At 40.3% G+C, this 13,005-nt stretch overlaps 1 protein-coding gene across 2 annotated transcripts in view; it reads right to left on the bottom strand.

Annotated features, from left to right (window-relative positions):
* The window catches only part of EEA1 (early endosome antigen 1), a 157,950-nt gene that overhangs the window by 15,854 nt on the left and 129,091 nt on the right, over positions 1–13,005 (bottom strand). For both annotated transcript variants that reach the window (XM_089652665.1, XM_089652664.1), the window contains 4 exons: positions 11,752–11,937; positions 11,289–11,527; positions 6,430–6,550; positions 5,817–5,915 (listed from right to left, as the gene is read on the bottom strand). In XM_089652665.1, coding sequence (XP_089508791.1) covers positions 5,817–5,915; positions 6,430–6,550; positions 11,289–11,527; positions 11,752–11,937 — 645 coding nt within the window. The remainder of the gene's footprint in view (positions 1–5,816; positions 5,916–6,429; positions 6,551–11,288; positions 11,528–11,751; positions 11,938–13,005) is intronic.

Here is a 13,005-nt window from a genome sequence, read left to right on the forward strand (position 1 = left end):
GTTTTTTTTCAAATTGGAGGAAGGGTTTAGGAATTACAGCTCATAAGAGTAGCCATCCCTCCTTTTCCAAGGGACCAAAAGTAATTGGACAAATGAATATACAGCTGCAAGAAAAAGTATGTGAACCCCTTGGGATTATGTGGAGTTTTGCATGAATTGGGCATAAAATGTGCTCTGAACGTCATCTAAGTCACAACAACAGAAGAACACAGTCTGCTGAACATAATACTACACAAACATTAGATGTTGCCATGGTTTAATTGCACATAACATGTAAACATTCACAGTGTAGGGAGGAAAAAGTATGTGAGGCCCTAGCTTAATGACTTCTCCCAGAGCTAATTGGAGCCAGGAGTGAGCCAACCTTGACTCCAATCAGTGTGATGATATTGGATGTGTTGCTGACAGCTGTCCCACCCTTAAAAAACACAAACACACCTGTTTTGGGTTTACTGGTTTCAAGAAGCACTGTCTGATGTGAACCATGCCTCGCAGAAAAGAGCTCTCAGAAGACCTACGATCAAGAAATGTTGACTTGCATGAAGCTGGAAAGGGTTACAAAAGTATCTCCAAAAGCCTTGATGTTCATGTGTCCACGGTAAGACAGACTGTCTACAAATGGTGAAAGTTTAGCACTGTTGCTACTCTCCCTAGGCGTGTTCGTCCTGTAAAAATGACTGCAAGAGCACAGCGCAGAATGCTGCATGAGGTAAAGAAGAATCCCAGAGTGTCAGCTAAAGACCTACAGAAATTTTTGTTGACACATCTACAATAAGGAAAACATTAAACAAGAATGGAGTACATGGGAGGACACCACGGAGGAAGCCATTGTTGTCCAAAAAGAATATTGCAGCACATTTGAAGTTTGCAAAAGAGCACCTGGATGTTCCACAGCACTACTGGCAAAATATACTGTGGACAGATGAAACCAAGATTGAGTTGTTTGGGAAGAACACACAACACTATGTGTGGAGAAAAAAAGGCACAGCACACCAACATCAAAACCTCATCCCTACTCTAAAACATGGCGGAGGGAGCATCATGGTTTGGGGCTGCTTTGCTGCCTCAGGGCCTGGACGGATTGTTGTCATTGATAGGAAAATGAATTCCAGAGTTTATCAAGACATTTTGCAGGAAAACGTACAACCACCTGTCCGCCAACTGAAGCTCCGCAGAGGATGGGTGATGCAACAGGACAATGACCCAAATTATACAAGTAATTCAACAAAACAATGGCTGCAACAGCACAGAATACGCCTTCTGGAGTGACCCAATCAGAGTCCTGACCTCATCCCGATTGAAATGCTGTGGTATGACCTTAAGAGAGGGATTCACACCAGACATCCCAAGAATATTGCTACACTCAAACAGTTTTGTGAAGAGGAGTGGTCCAAAATTACTCCAGATCGTTGTGCAGGTCTGATCTGCAACTACAGGAAACGTTTGGTTGAGGTTATTGCTGCCAAAGGAGGGTCAACCAGTTATTAAGTCCAAAGATTCACATACTTTTTCCTCCCTGCACTGTGAATGTTTACATGGTATGTGCAATTAAACCATGGCAACATCTAATGTTTGTGTACTATTATGTTCAGCAGACTGTGTTCTTCTATTGTTGTGACTTAGATGACGTTCAGAGCACATTTTATGCCCAATTCATGCAAAACTCCCCGTAATCCCAAGGGGTTCACATACTTTTTCTTGCAACTTTAATCATAAATAAAATGTTCATTTTTAATATTTTATTGAGAATCCTTTACTGGCAATGACTGCCTGAAGTCTGGAACCCATGGACATTACCAAAGACTGGGTTTCTTCCTTTCTGATGCTTTGCCAGGCTCTAACTGCAGCTGTCTTCAGTTGTTCTTTGTTTGTGGATCATTCTGCCTTTAGTTTTGCCTTCAGTAAGTGAAATGCATGCTCAATTAGGTTGAGATCAGGTGATTGACTTGGACATTGCAAAATATTCCACTTCTTTTCCTTCAAAAGCTCCTGGGTTGCTTTTGCAGTGTGTTTTGGATCATAGTCCATCTGTACTGTGAAGCGCCGTCCAATCAACTTTTCTGCATTTGGCTGAATCTGGGCTGACAGTATATCTCTAAACACTGCAGAATTCATCTGGCTGCTTCTGTCTTCTGTCACATCATCAATAAACACCAATGACCCAGTGCCACTGGAAGCCATGCATGCCATCACACTGCCTCCACCATGTTTTACAGATGACATGTGTGCTTTGGATCATGAGCTGTTCCAAGTCTTCTCCACACTTTTTTATTCCCATCATTCTGATACAGATTAATCTTAGTTTCATCCATCCAAAGAATACTTTTCCAGAACTGGTCTGGCTTTTTAGATGTTTTTTGTCAAAGTCTAATCTGGCTTTTCTATTCTTCAGGCTTATGAATGGTTTGCACCTTGTGGTGAACCCTCTGTATTTGTTCTTGTGAAGTCTTCTCTTGACTGTAGACTTTGACAATGATACACTCACCTCCTGGAGAGTGTCCTTCACTTGTCTGGATGTTGTGAATGAGTTTTACTTTAGTGTAGAGAGGATCATGCGATCATCCACCACTATTGTCTTTTGTGGACGTCCATGCCTTTTTATGTTACTGAGCTCACCAGTGTGTTCTTCTTTCCTCAGAATGTACAAAATTATTGATTTGGCCACTCCTAATGTTGCTGCTATCTCTCTGATGGATTTGTTTCATTTTTGAAGCCTTACAATGGACTGTTTCACTTGCATGGACAGCTCCTTAGAATGCATGACGTAGGTTCTTAGCAATAGATTCCAAATGTAAATACCACATTTAGAATCAACTCCACAGAAATAACGAAGGAGTAGTCCACACCTGGCCATGAAACAGCTTTTGATTCAATTGTCCAATTACTTTTGGTCCCTTGAAAAAGGGGGGATGGCTATTCTTAAGAGCTGTAATTCTTAAACCCTTCCTCCAATTTGGATGTACATATCCTCAAATTAAACCGAGAGTGCGCACTTTGAGCCCATATCCATTATATAACTATAGCTTGAATATGTTTTGGTCAATACCTGAAAAAAACTAAAATTGTGCCTGTGTCCAAATATATATGGACCTAACTGTATGTACCTGGAGGACACCCACCAAACATGACCAGAACATACAAGTGTACAGGTAGGATTCAACCCCAGAAACCACATTTTTGCCTAGATATTTAGCAGCACTAAAATACAATGCCAATTGTTTGACCATCACACCTATATGATCATCTGTTTACATCCGCCCACCCATACATTGTGTGTGTGTGTGCGTGTGTGTGCGTGCGTGCCCTCAAGAAAAATGGCAACATTATGATCTTTGTAAACAGAAATTTAAATGCAACTTCCAAGATGGTTCATTATTCCACCTCACCAACAAGCCAAATGTCATGAGTGTATATACAGTATCTCACAGAAGTGAGTACACCCCTCACATTTTTTAAATATGTTATTATATCTTTTCATGTGCCAACACTGAAGAAATGACACTTTGCTACAATGTAAAGTAGTGAATGTACAGCTTGTATAACACTGTAAATTTGCTGTCCCCTCAAAATCACTCAACACACAGCCATTAATGCCTAAACTGCTGGCAACAAAAGTGCGTACACCCCTAAGTAAAAATGTCCAAATTGGGCCCAATTAGCCATTTTCCCTCCCTGGTGTCATGTGACTCCCTAGTGTTACAAGGTCTCAGGTGTGAATGGGTAGCAGGTGTGTTAAATTTGGTGTTATCGCTCTCATTCTCATACTGATCGCTGGAAGTTCAACATGGCACCTCATGGCAAAGAACTCTCTGAGGATCTTAAAAAAAAAAAAAAAGAATTGTTGCTCTACATAAAGATAGCCTAGGCTATAAGAAGATTGCCAAGACCCTGAAACTGAGCTGCAGCACAGTGGCCAAGACCATAACAGGACAGGTTCCACTCAGAACAGGCCTCACCATGGTCGACCAAAGAAGCCGAGTGCACGTGCTCAGCGTCATATCCAGTGGTTGTCTTTGGGAAATAGACGTATGAGTGCTGCCAGCATTGCTGTGAGGTTGAAGGGGTGGGGGGGCTCAGCCTGTCAGTGCTCAGACCATATGCTGCACACTGCATCAAATTGGTCTGCATGGCCGTCGTCCCAGAAGGAAGCCTCTTCTAAAGACGATGCACAAAAACCTGCAGTTTGCTGAAGACAAGCAGACTAAGGACATGGATTACTGGAACCATGTCCTGTGGTCTGATAAGACCAAGATAAACTTATTTGGTTCAGATGGTGTCAAGCATGTGTGGTGGTAACCAGGTGAGGAGTACAAAGACAAGTGTGTCTTGCCTACAGTCAAGCATGGTGGTGGGAGTGTCATGGTTTGGGGCTGCATGAGTGCTGCCGGCACTGGGGAGCTACAGTTCATTGAGGGAACCATGAATGCAAACTTGTACTGTGACATACTGAAGTAGAGCATGATCCCCTCCCTTCGGAGACTGGCTGCAGGGCAGTATTCCAACATGATAACGACCCCAAACACCTCCAAGACGACCACTGCTTTGCTAAAGAAGCTGAGGGTAAAGGGGATGGACTGGCCAAGCATGTCTCCAGACCTAAACCCTATTGAGCATCTGTGGGGCATCCTCAAATGGAAGGTGGAGGAGGGCAAGGTCTCTAACATTCACCAGCTCCGTGATGTCGTCATGGAGGAGTGGAAGAAGATTCCAGTGGCAACCTGTGAAGCTCTGGTGAACTCTATGCCCAAGAGGGTTAAGGCAGTGCTGGAAAATAATGGTGGCCACACAAAATATTGACACTTTGGGCCCAATTTGGACATTTTCTCTTATTATTATACAGTATTTATATAGCCAACAGTTTGCTCAGCGCTGTACAATATAATGGGAGACAGTACACAAGACAGCACAGTAACAATACAATACACGAGGGGTTCGAGGGCCCTGCTTCTTGGAGCTTACAATCTAGGAAGGAGGGGATGTGGTACAGGAGGAAATAGCTATGGGGGATGGAGTGATAGGAAGAGTGTTAGGGGTGTACTCACTTTTGTTCCCAGCGGTTTAGACATTAATGGCTGTGTGAGGAGTTATTTTGAGGGGACAGCAAATTTACACTGTTATACAAGCTGTAAACTCACTACTTTACATTGTAGCAAAGTGTCATTTCTTCAGTGTTGTCACATGAAAAGATAGAATAAAATATTTACAAAAATGTGAGAGGTGTACTCACTTCTGTGAGATACTGTATAGCTTGTTTGGGGACTGAAAACAGTCATCTACAGACATTAGATATCAGTCACCTGACCGAGTTAGCCCTGGAATAGAACTGAATTACCTATGGGTAAGGAGTGCCCGTTCCAGAATTTAGGACACCAAAGTAGAAAGTAAAGTCTCATTTAGAGCGTTTCAAAAACAAACTATTGTGGCCAAAATTACTTTTCACTGAAATGCTTTTTAAATTTCCTTTCTTTTCAATTTAGTGTGCTGCTGTTTGAATTATTTGAACAACACACAAAACAGTAATAGTTAGTGCCCTATTTTGCATTAGTTGGCATTAATTGTTTGTAAAAAAAACAACAACAAAAAAACAGGAGGTCTGTGTGCCATCTTTGACAAGCATTATAGAAAAGAGAAAAAAAATTGGTGCTTGGAAGTAGACAAGAAACAAGCTTCCTAATCAAAGCAGTAAAGATCATCCAGGTCAGTTCATGCTGGATGTCTGCCTTTAGTTTGTAAGAGCCTTCAGACATGTAGTCATAAATGTAGTCCCTATTTGGAGTGTTTTTTACCATAACTGTAAGAAAATATTATTCACTTACCCTTCTTATTGTTACAGAGAAATTTTTCCCACACTCCATGCAGTTTTGTACTTCATGATCCTCTGTCCACTTCCTGTTAAGGGCCTGACTATGTTTTATCTGTGATGTGGAAAAGAAACCATATGAATCCCCTTGGAAGAGGTCATTAGGAAAATAGGACAGTGTATTTTACTTGATACAGTTAAAGCTCAGAATGCTCACCTCTGTTCCAGCGATGCTACTGTTGAATCCCGCGTTGGCCACTGACATCTTCTCCCCGGGTTTCTCCTGGGTGATTGGTCGACAGAAGATAACGTGACTCCCGCACAAGTGTACAGGAGTCATTCATCTTGGCACAATGGCCCAGTGCTGAGAATGAATGCTGAGCTGCGCTTACGCTGCTCCGTGTACATTTAATAAAAGACTGGGAACAAGCAGTTTTCTACTAAATGCCTCCTGATTTAATTCCACTTTAACCTAAATTCTATATGCAGAAATACAAGTCAATATGCAGAAATAGACATATTCCTAAAGGGCCTAACAAAGAATTGGGAAACCGTTGAATTCACTTTCAAAAATCTCTTCACCTTACTTGACTTATTGTAAGGCAGTGTCCAACCAGCCAAAGTCTCACCTGTAGGGACTGATTTTCTCTACCAAGCTCCTCCATGGCGTAAGTGGTTTCATCTACCTTCTTCCGTAGTTCAACAATTTTGGCTTGCAGCTTTTCAATTTCTCCCTCACTTTTCAGATACCTAACAACAGATGAAATGAGTTAAGAATTCATGTCCAAATTTTGTATGTAATTATGAAGAAGCTACTGATTATTTTTAGTATATGTATGCCATAATGATAAATGTATTTTCTTATAAATTAGTAAGTATTTTACTAGCAGTCACCAGGTGAAAAAAATACTGAAAAAACCAAACAAATACAGCCAACTCAAAGGGTTGGTAAGTTGCACTATATCAGACCTCTACTCTTGGGTACTCTTTAAAACTTAAAGAGTGCAAAGAAAGATATATTTTTTAGATTAAAGCTCAGATGAAGGACGGTGATTCTGTACTTTTGTGAAGAAAAATTTAGAAGTATGTGGTACTACTGAACAGACTTTGTATATTCTCAGTAATAGAAAAAAAAAAATATAGGTACTTAGATCGTGTGACTCTAGGTTATTATCATTGGACCAAAATGGTGACTGTTCTTTCTCTCCTCCTGCCTCTTGCACCTGTTTGTCCCTTCCTCCTGGAATTTTGCTATTCTTTGGCTTGTGAGCTCTGTTCCTTTTTTTCCCCTTTTGGTTTTCCTTGGAATTGAAGAAATTTCCTTTTTTTTATATATCTCAAGGACTGAAGAAATTGTCTATTGCAAGTGTTAAAAACTCAAAGCATTCACTTTAGTAACAGATAAACAGGTAACCACTTCCAGGTGCTCCAGGTGACCCCCACATGGATTTCCACTCACCACAATGGATGGACCTTCTAGTACTGCGTAAAGCAGCTTATTTTCTTGTTACATTATTTAATATTACATATAAAACCTAACAATCTGATCGCACACACATGTATATATGTGTCTACGGACTGGCACCAGGTACAGCGCTTGTGGTTAAGATTGCTGCCACCGCCCGAGACCAGAAGCTGGCTTGCGCTCCAGGGATGGGATGCAATGTATTGGCTGAGGAACACGGCTTCATTTAGTTTCGTCTGTAATTGGACGTCTTCATTAGGCTTCCAAGCCAGCTTCTGGACTCGGGACGGCGACAGCCATCTTAACCATAAGGGCTGTATGTACCTAGCTCCAGTCTTTAGGCACATATACATGTGGGTGCGGTCTAATTGTAAGGTTTTATATCGTTTAATAAAGTTGGCTGCTTTGTGCAATGAACCTTTTCCCTGATACTGTTTTTCAGTGGTGGTGTATTGCATTGGAAGAAATCGCATCCTGGTACATATGAATAGCCACGTTGGTGACAAGACACACAGTGGGTCCAACCAAAAAAGTGCAGTGATACCTACCTAGGAACAGAAGGTCCATCCATTGTGGTCCATCTTGTTTATCGGTAACTAATGACACCAACACCTGTTCACCAATCTTTTGTTTTTTAAGTAACTATTATTTGAATGGGAATTACTGAGATACTGGACATCAGTTGGATTTTTTGGTGTTGTTTATTTATCTATTTTTTGCACTTTTACATGTGGCAAACCGTTTAGTAACCTTGATTCAAATTTTTGTCAACACGGTCTATATACACATTTATAGGGTCCACAAATGTGGAAGTTAGGCACATTTTGAAGACTGCAGCAGCCACAATCACACCCATGTTTCCTTATTTTTGGTTTTGCCTGTGGTGCAGAGTTTTCATTGTTATACGTTTCAAGTAATGCTTATTTATCATTTATCACATCAGTTTATATACATTTTTCATTTTATCTTGGCCTCTGTCATAAATAAATTCAAACTGTGCCTTTTCTGCAATGTGACCTTGATACTATTAAAGAAAGAATTTACAAAGAACAAAAAAAAAAAAAGAAGAAAAGAAAACAAAGCCCAGCTCCACATTAAGTCCTCATGCACACTGGATGTTTTTACAGCTGCTGTTTTTGGCTTTTGACATTTTTTTCTACAGCCAGTAAACCCCCCAGCATATTATCCTATGTGTCCATGCACACAGACTGTAATCAGCGTTTTTTGCAGGAAAAAAAAAACAGAACTAGTGGGTTTCTAGGGGTGTTTTTTAGCTGTAAAAATGCTCTAGCGCTTGTAAACGTGGCAAAATGCGGCAAACCGGGCTTTTGGAGCTTTTATTGAGCAAAAACCGTGCATTTTTAACGCAACTTTATACAGCTAATGCTACTGGCGTTTTTAAAAAGCGCAGTGTGCATGAGGATTTACTCTCCAACAAGGACTCACACATACGGTGCCTTGAAAATGTATTCATACCCCTGGAAATGTTCCATATTTTATCATGTTACACCCAAAAATGTAAATGTATTTTATTGGGATTTTATGTGATAGACCAACACAAAGTGGCACATAAATGTGAAGTGGAAGGAAAATGATAAATGGTTTTCAAAATTTTTTACAAATAAATATCTGAAAAGAGCGGGGCTGAGCCACACTCTGTATTGTCTCATGGACACACAGAGCCGACTCAGGAGCGAGCACATCCGAGTGCCCCCAGAGCAAGCAACTTGCTCTGGGGGCATGCAGGAGGGGACCAGAGAAGAGGAGGATTGGGGCTGCTCTGTGCAAAACCAAAACTTTTACACAGAGCAGGCAAGTATAACATGTTTGTTATTTTAATAAAAAAAAAACAATTCAAAAAAAAAAAAAAAGAAAAATGACAGATGACACCAGCCTGCAAAAGTGACCCACTTAAAAAAAAGAAATTGTTGGAATCTGCAATCTAGCTGCAGTGAAACTCCCCTCATGTTCTAGTTATAAACATAATCTGTTGCTTTCCATTCTTATCAATTGCTGTGTCATCACATGTACGATCATACTAATACTGTATTACAAAATGTATTGAAGTAGAACATGACTTTCTACTTCTCATTGTCCTGATTTTTTTGAAAATGTATTTATAAAATATACATTTTTAGGACTTAAAATTTCAAGTCCTGAGCTACTTACCAGGCCTTAAAGTTACTCGCCACCAACAAACACACACAAACAGAGACACCTGTACACACACACAGACATGTACATATACACACACACACAGAAACATGTACACACATGCACAGAGACACATGTACACACACACAGGCACGTACAGACACAGATACATGTACATACACAGAAATACACACGCACAGACACATGTAGATACACACAGACACATGTACGTACATACACACAAACACACACACGTACAATTGTACATGCATACACAGACACACACAAACACACACACATGTACACACACACACCACCACCCCCCATAAAAAGTTGCAGTACTTCGTTGTTCACTCACAGAGCTGGGTACTGCACTCTAGGGGGAGGCAGAGAGCACGACACACACTCCTTGCTTTGCTTTCACTGCGCTCACCTATTGAGCAATACTGATGGCTCACAGTGCCAATGACAGATCCAACCTGAGCTCCGAGCCTGCTCAGCAAGATGACCCTGGGGGACACACTCGGCCCCACCATAATTTCCACTCGCCATTGGCGAGCAGGCGAGGGGAAATTTCAAGCCCTGCATTAGAATATAATTTACCTCAGAGATCCATAGCGCCCTAGTTGGTGGTAAAACAAACACCCAATATTTAGCTACCAACATACAGGCGATAAACAGATTTTCACACAGAAATGTTACATCATATTTAGCAAAGCCTTGTTCGTTCAGAATGCGTAAAAGACACTCCTTAGGGCTTAGAACAACTGGTGAACCCATAATATCATGAAAAAAACTGAATCATTTGTTTCTCTCTGGCTTTTTTTTTTTTTTTTTAATATATTGCGATTCAGAAGGATTATTATCCTTATTTCTTTTCCTAGTAACAATGTCAATGAAACAGGAAATCTGAAAAGGGACAACTGTCAGTGGTGGAATTTGTCCCCCCTTTGTGGTGATTTCTTCTTATTTTCTGCTGTGTTTCTGGCACAGGAAGCAAACAGGTAAAGAAACAGCAATGTAAAAAGAAAAGAAAAAAAAAAGTGTGCCTGGAGTTCCACTTTAATTTCAACAATATTTCACTGAAACAAACCCCACATCATCAAAATAATTCAACTAAGAAGGAGCAAAAGAGCAATAGCTGCTGCAAACTACAGCCAACAAGGTTTTATCTTCTAAATCAGGCTCTCTAAAATCTTTGTACCTGGGAACTCTTAAAATACTTTTCATGTGTTGGTAAACCCTTACTAAAACCAGTTCAGGTTGATAGGAAAAATTCCACCTATACTGGTGGCCAGTAGAAAGAATATCTATCTTTACAATGGTGGTCAGAATACCACCCTTACAGACAGCTAAGAATAAAATGGTGTCGTGCAGCTGCTTCTGCTAAAAGGCATTGGCCCTGGAATTATGCAGGCACCATCAAATGGGAGGTCAATCAGCCACAACTCAAGGAACACCTAGCAAACTCTGGAGGAACCCCTGGGCTTCCAAAGAACCTTGTTGAGAATGGCTGTTCTACATAAACAAGATTGCCATGAGCTCCATATAGGTTTTAGTTTTGTCAAAATATTTGTGGAATTTCCAAAATATATGTGGGGATACCTCTAGTTATAAAAGAAGGAAGCCACCCACTGCAGAGAAACCTTGGGTGACAGATACAGGACATATTACATGAGGAACAATGTAAATGGTCATTTGAGTGATACACACACGCAACACTGCAGTCCTCTAATATAAAGGTCAACAGATAATGTGTGGTGTATGTTCCCCAGGCAAACAGTATAGAATCCATTCTCACCCCTCTAATATAAAGGTTAACAGATAACATGTGGTGTATGTTCCCCAGGCAAAGTGCACAGAACCCACCTTTCTAGAAGTGCACGTCTCTCATCCTGGTTATTTTGGACTGTTGCCTCCAGCACTGCAATTTCTCCTCGCAGGTCATCAGTTTGCTTTTCCAGGTCACTGACTCTGCGCTGACTACTCTGCCATTCTTTTTTTAAAGTAGCCAAATTTTCATTTAAAGCAGTGATTTGCATGTTGAGCTTTGACTCGTTCTCTTCATGTTTCTTCCTCTGCTCCTCTTTTTCCTTTGTTTCTGTAGTCTAATTTGTTGCAAAGAAAAAAAAAAGTGAAAACAGTTATTTGTATGGAGCAAATGCATAGTATTCCTTCAAAATATGGCAAATGTATTAACAGCTAAGCACCACTAAATGTTATTTTTTTTTTTTTTTACAAAATACTGTTTTAATCTAGAAAATCTAGGAGACAACCAGATTACATACGTATAATACTTATTTTATAAATGCTAGGGACATTGGCCACTTACCAATTTATTCTGCACCTCTATATGCTGCTTTTTCCATTCTTCTTCCTTCCTTTTTATGTCATCTTTCAAGGTCTGCTGTAGTTTCTTCTCCTGCTGAAGAGCTGTAGTAGAGCCCTCAAGCTTACCCTGCAGCTCAAGCTTCTGCTGAATCAGTAGCTGTTTGGCTTCCTCTAAACTGCTTGTTTGCTGTGAGAAGAGGACATACTTTGAATAGAGTTTAATACAAAAAGATAGTTGCTTATGCTTTCATTATGACCATTGTCATTCTATGAAGTTATCCATAGAGCTGTTGTGACTGCTATTTTTTTTTTTTTTTCAGAAAATTGCTATTCAGTTCACACAGTTGTAAAAATGCAATACAAATATAAATAATGTTTACTTTAAGGTTTTATGCCCCTTTCACATGGGAGGTCCATGTTTTTCAGGCAGACCTGATCGGATAGCCTATACAGCCCTATGGACAGGTGGGTGTATACAGAATTGTGTCCGTTTACACCTGTCTACCTACAGATCTGATCCGTTCCGCTAAAAAACAAACAACCTCCCCCCCCCAAAAACAAACAAAAAACCCCCCAAAAACAAAAAAAAACAGAAGGGGATCCATCCTCTTCAGTTTAGATGGATCAGAGAGTGATCAGATGTAAAACGAACAGCAGAGTTTGCTTACTCCCAGCTGCCCAAAGAGTAGAGCAGGCTCTGAGTGAGAACACAATGGCTCAGTGGGAGGGATTCCACTGTCAACACTGTGTTGATGGGGGAATTGAGCGATTTTCTTTCTTGCAACCCATGGTTGCAGGAAAGAAAATAGCATCATCTATGGTTAGCCTTGCTCATTTTACTTCCACCTGCAATAAAGAGTTACCTCTGAATTGTTTACAAACAGTTACAGACCTTGGGCTTGTTACTTATGCCTAAACAAACCTCACTTAAGTACATAGTACGTATGTTACATATCCTTTCCCTCTTTACCCTTACAGAAAACATTTTGAAAAAAACCCAAAACAATATTTTTTACTTTTCTTTTTTTTTAAAAAAAAATTTAATTTCTTCATAAGTTTAGGTCAAAATGTATTCTGTCTTCGGAAAAAAAAATCCCAATAAGTGTTCATTGATTGGATTGTGTGAAAACGATGACGTCTACAAACGATGGTATATATACTGGATTTTTTTTTTATACTAGTAATGGAAGTGATCAGCGACTTGTAGTGGGACTGTGATAGTGCAGCAGCCAGTCTGACACTGACATTGAGTGGG

Source organism: Staurois parvus, unplaced genomic scaffold, assembly GCF_062004578.1.
Source record: "Staurois parvus isolate SC_StPar_1 unplaced genomic scaffold, SC_StPar_1.0 ptg000025l, whole genome shotgun sequence".
Classification (NCBI taxonomy): Eukaryota; Metazoa; Chordata; class Amphibia; order Anura; family Ranidae; genus Staurois; species Staurois parvus.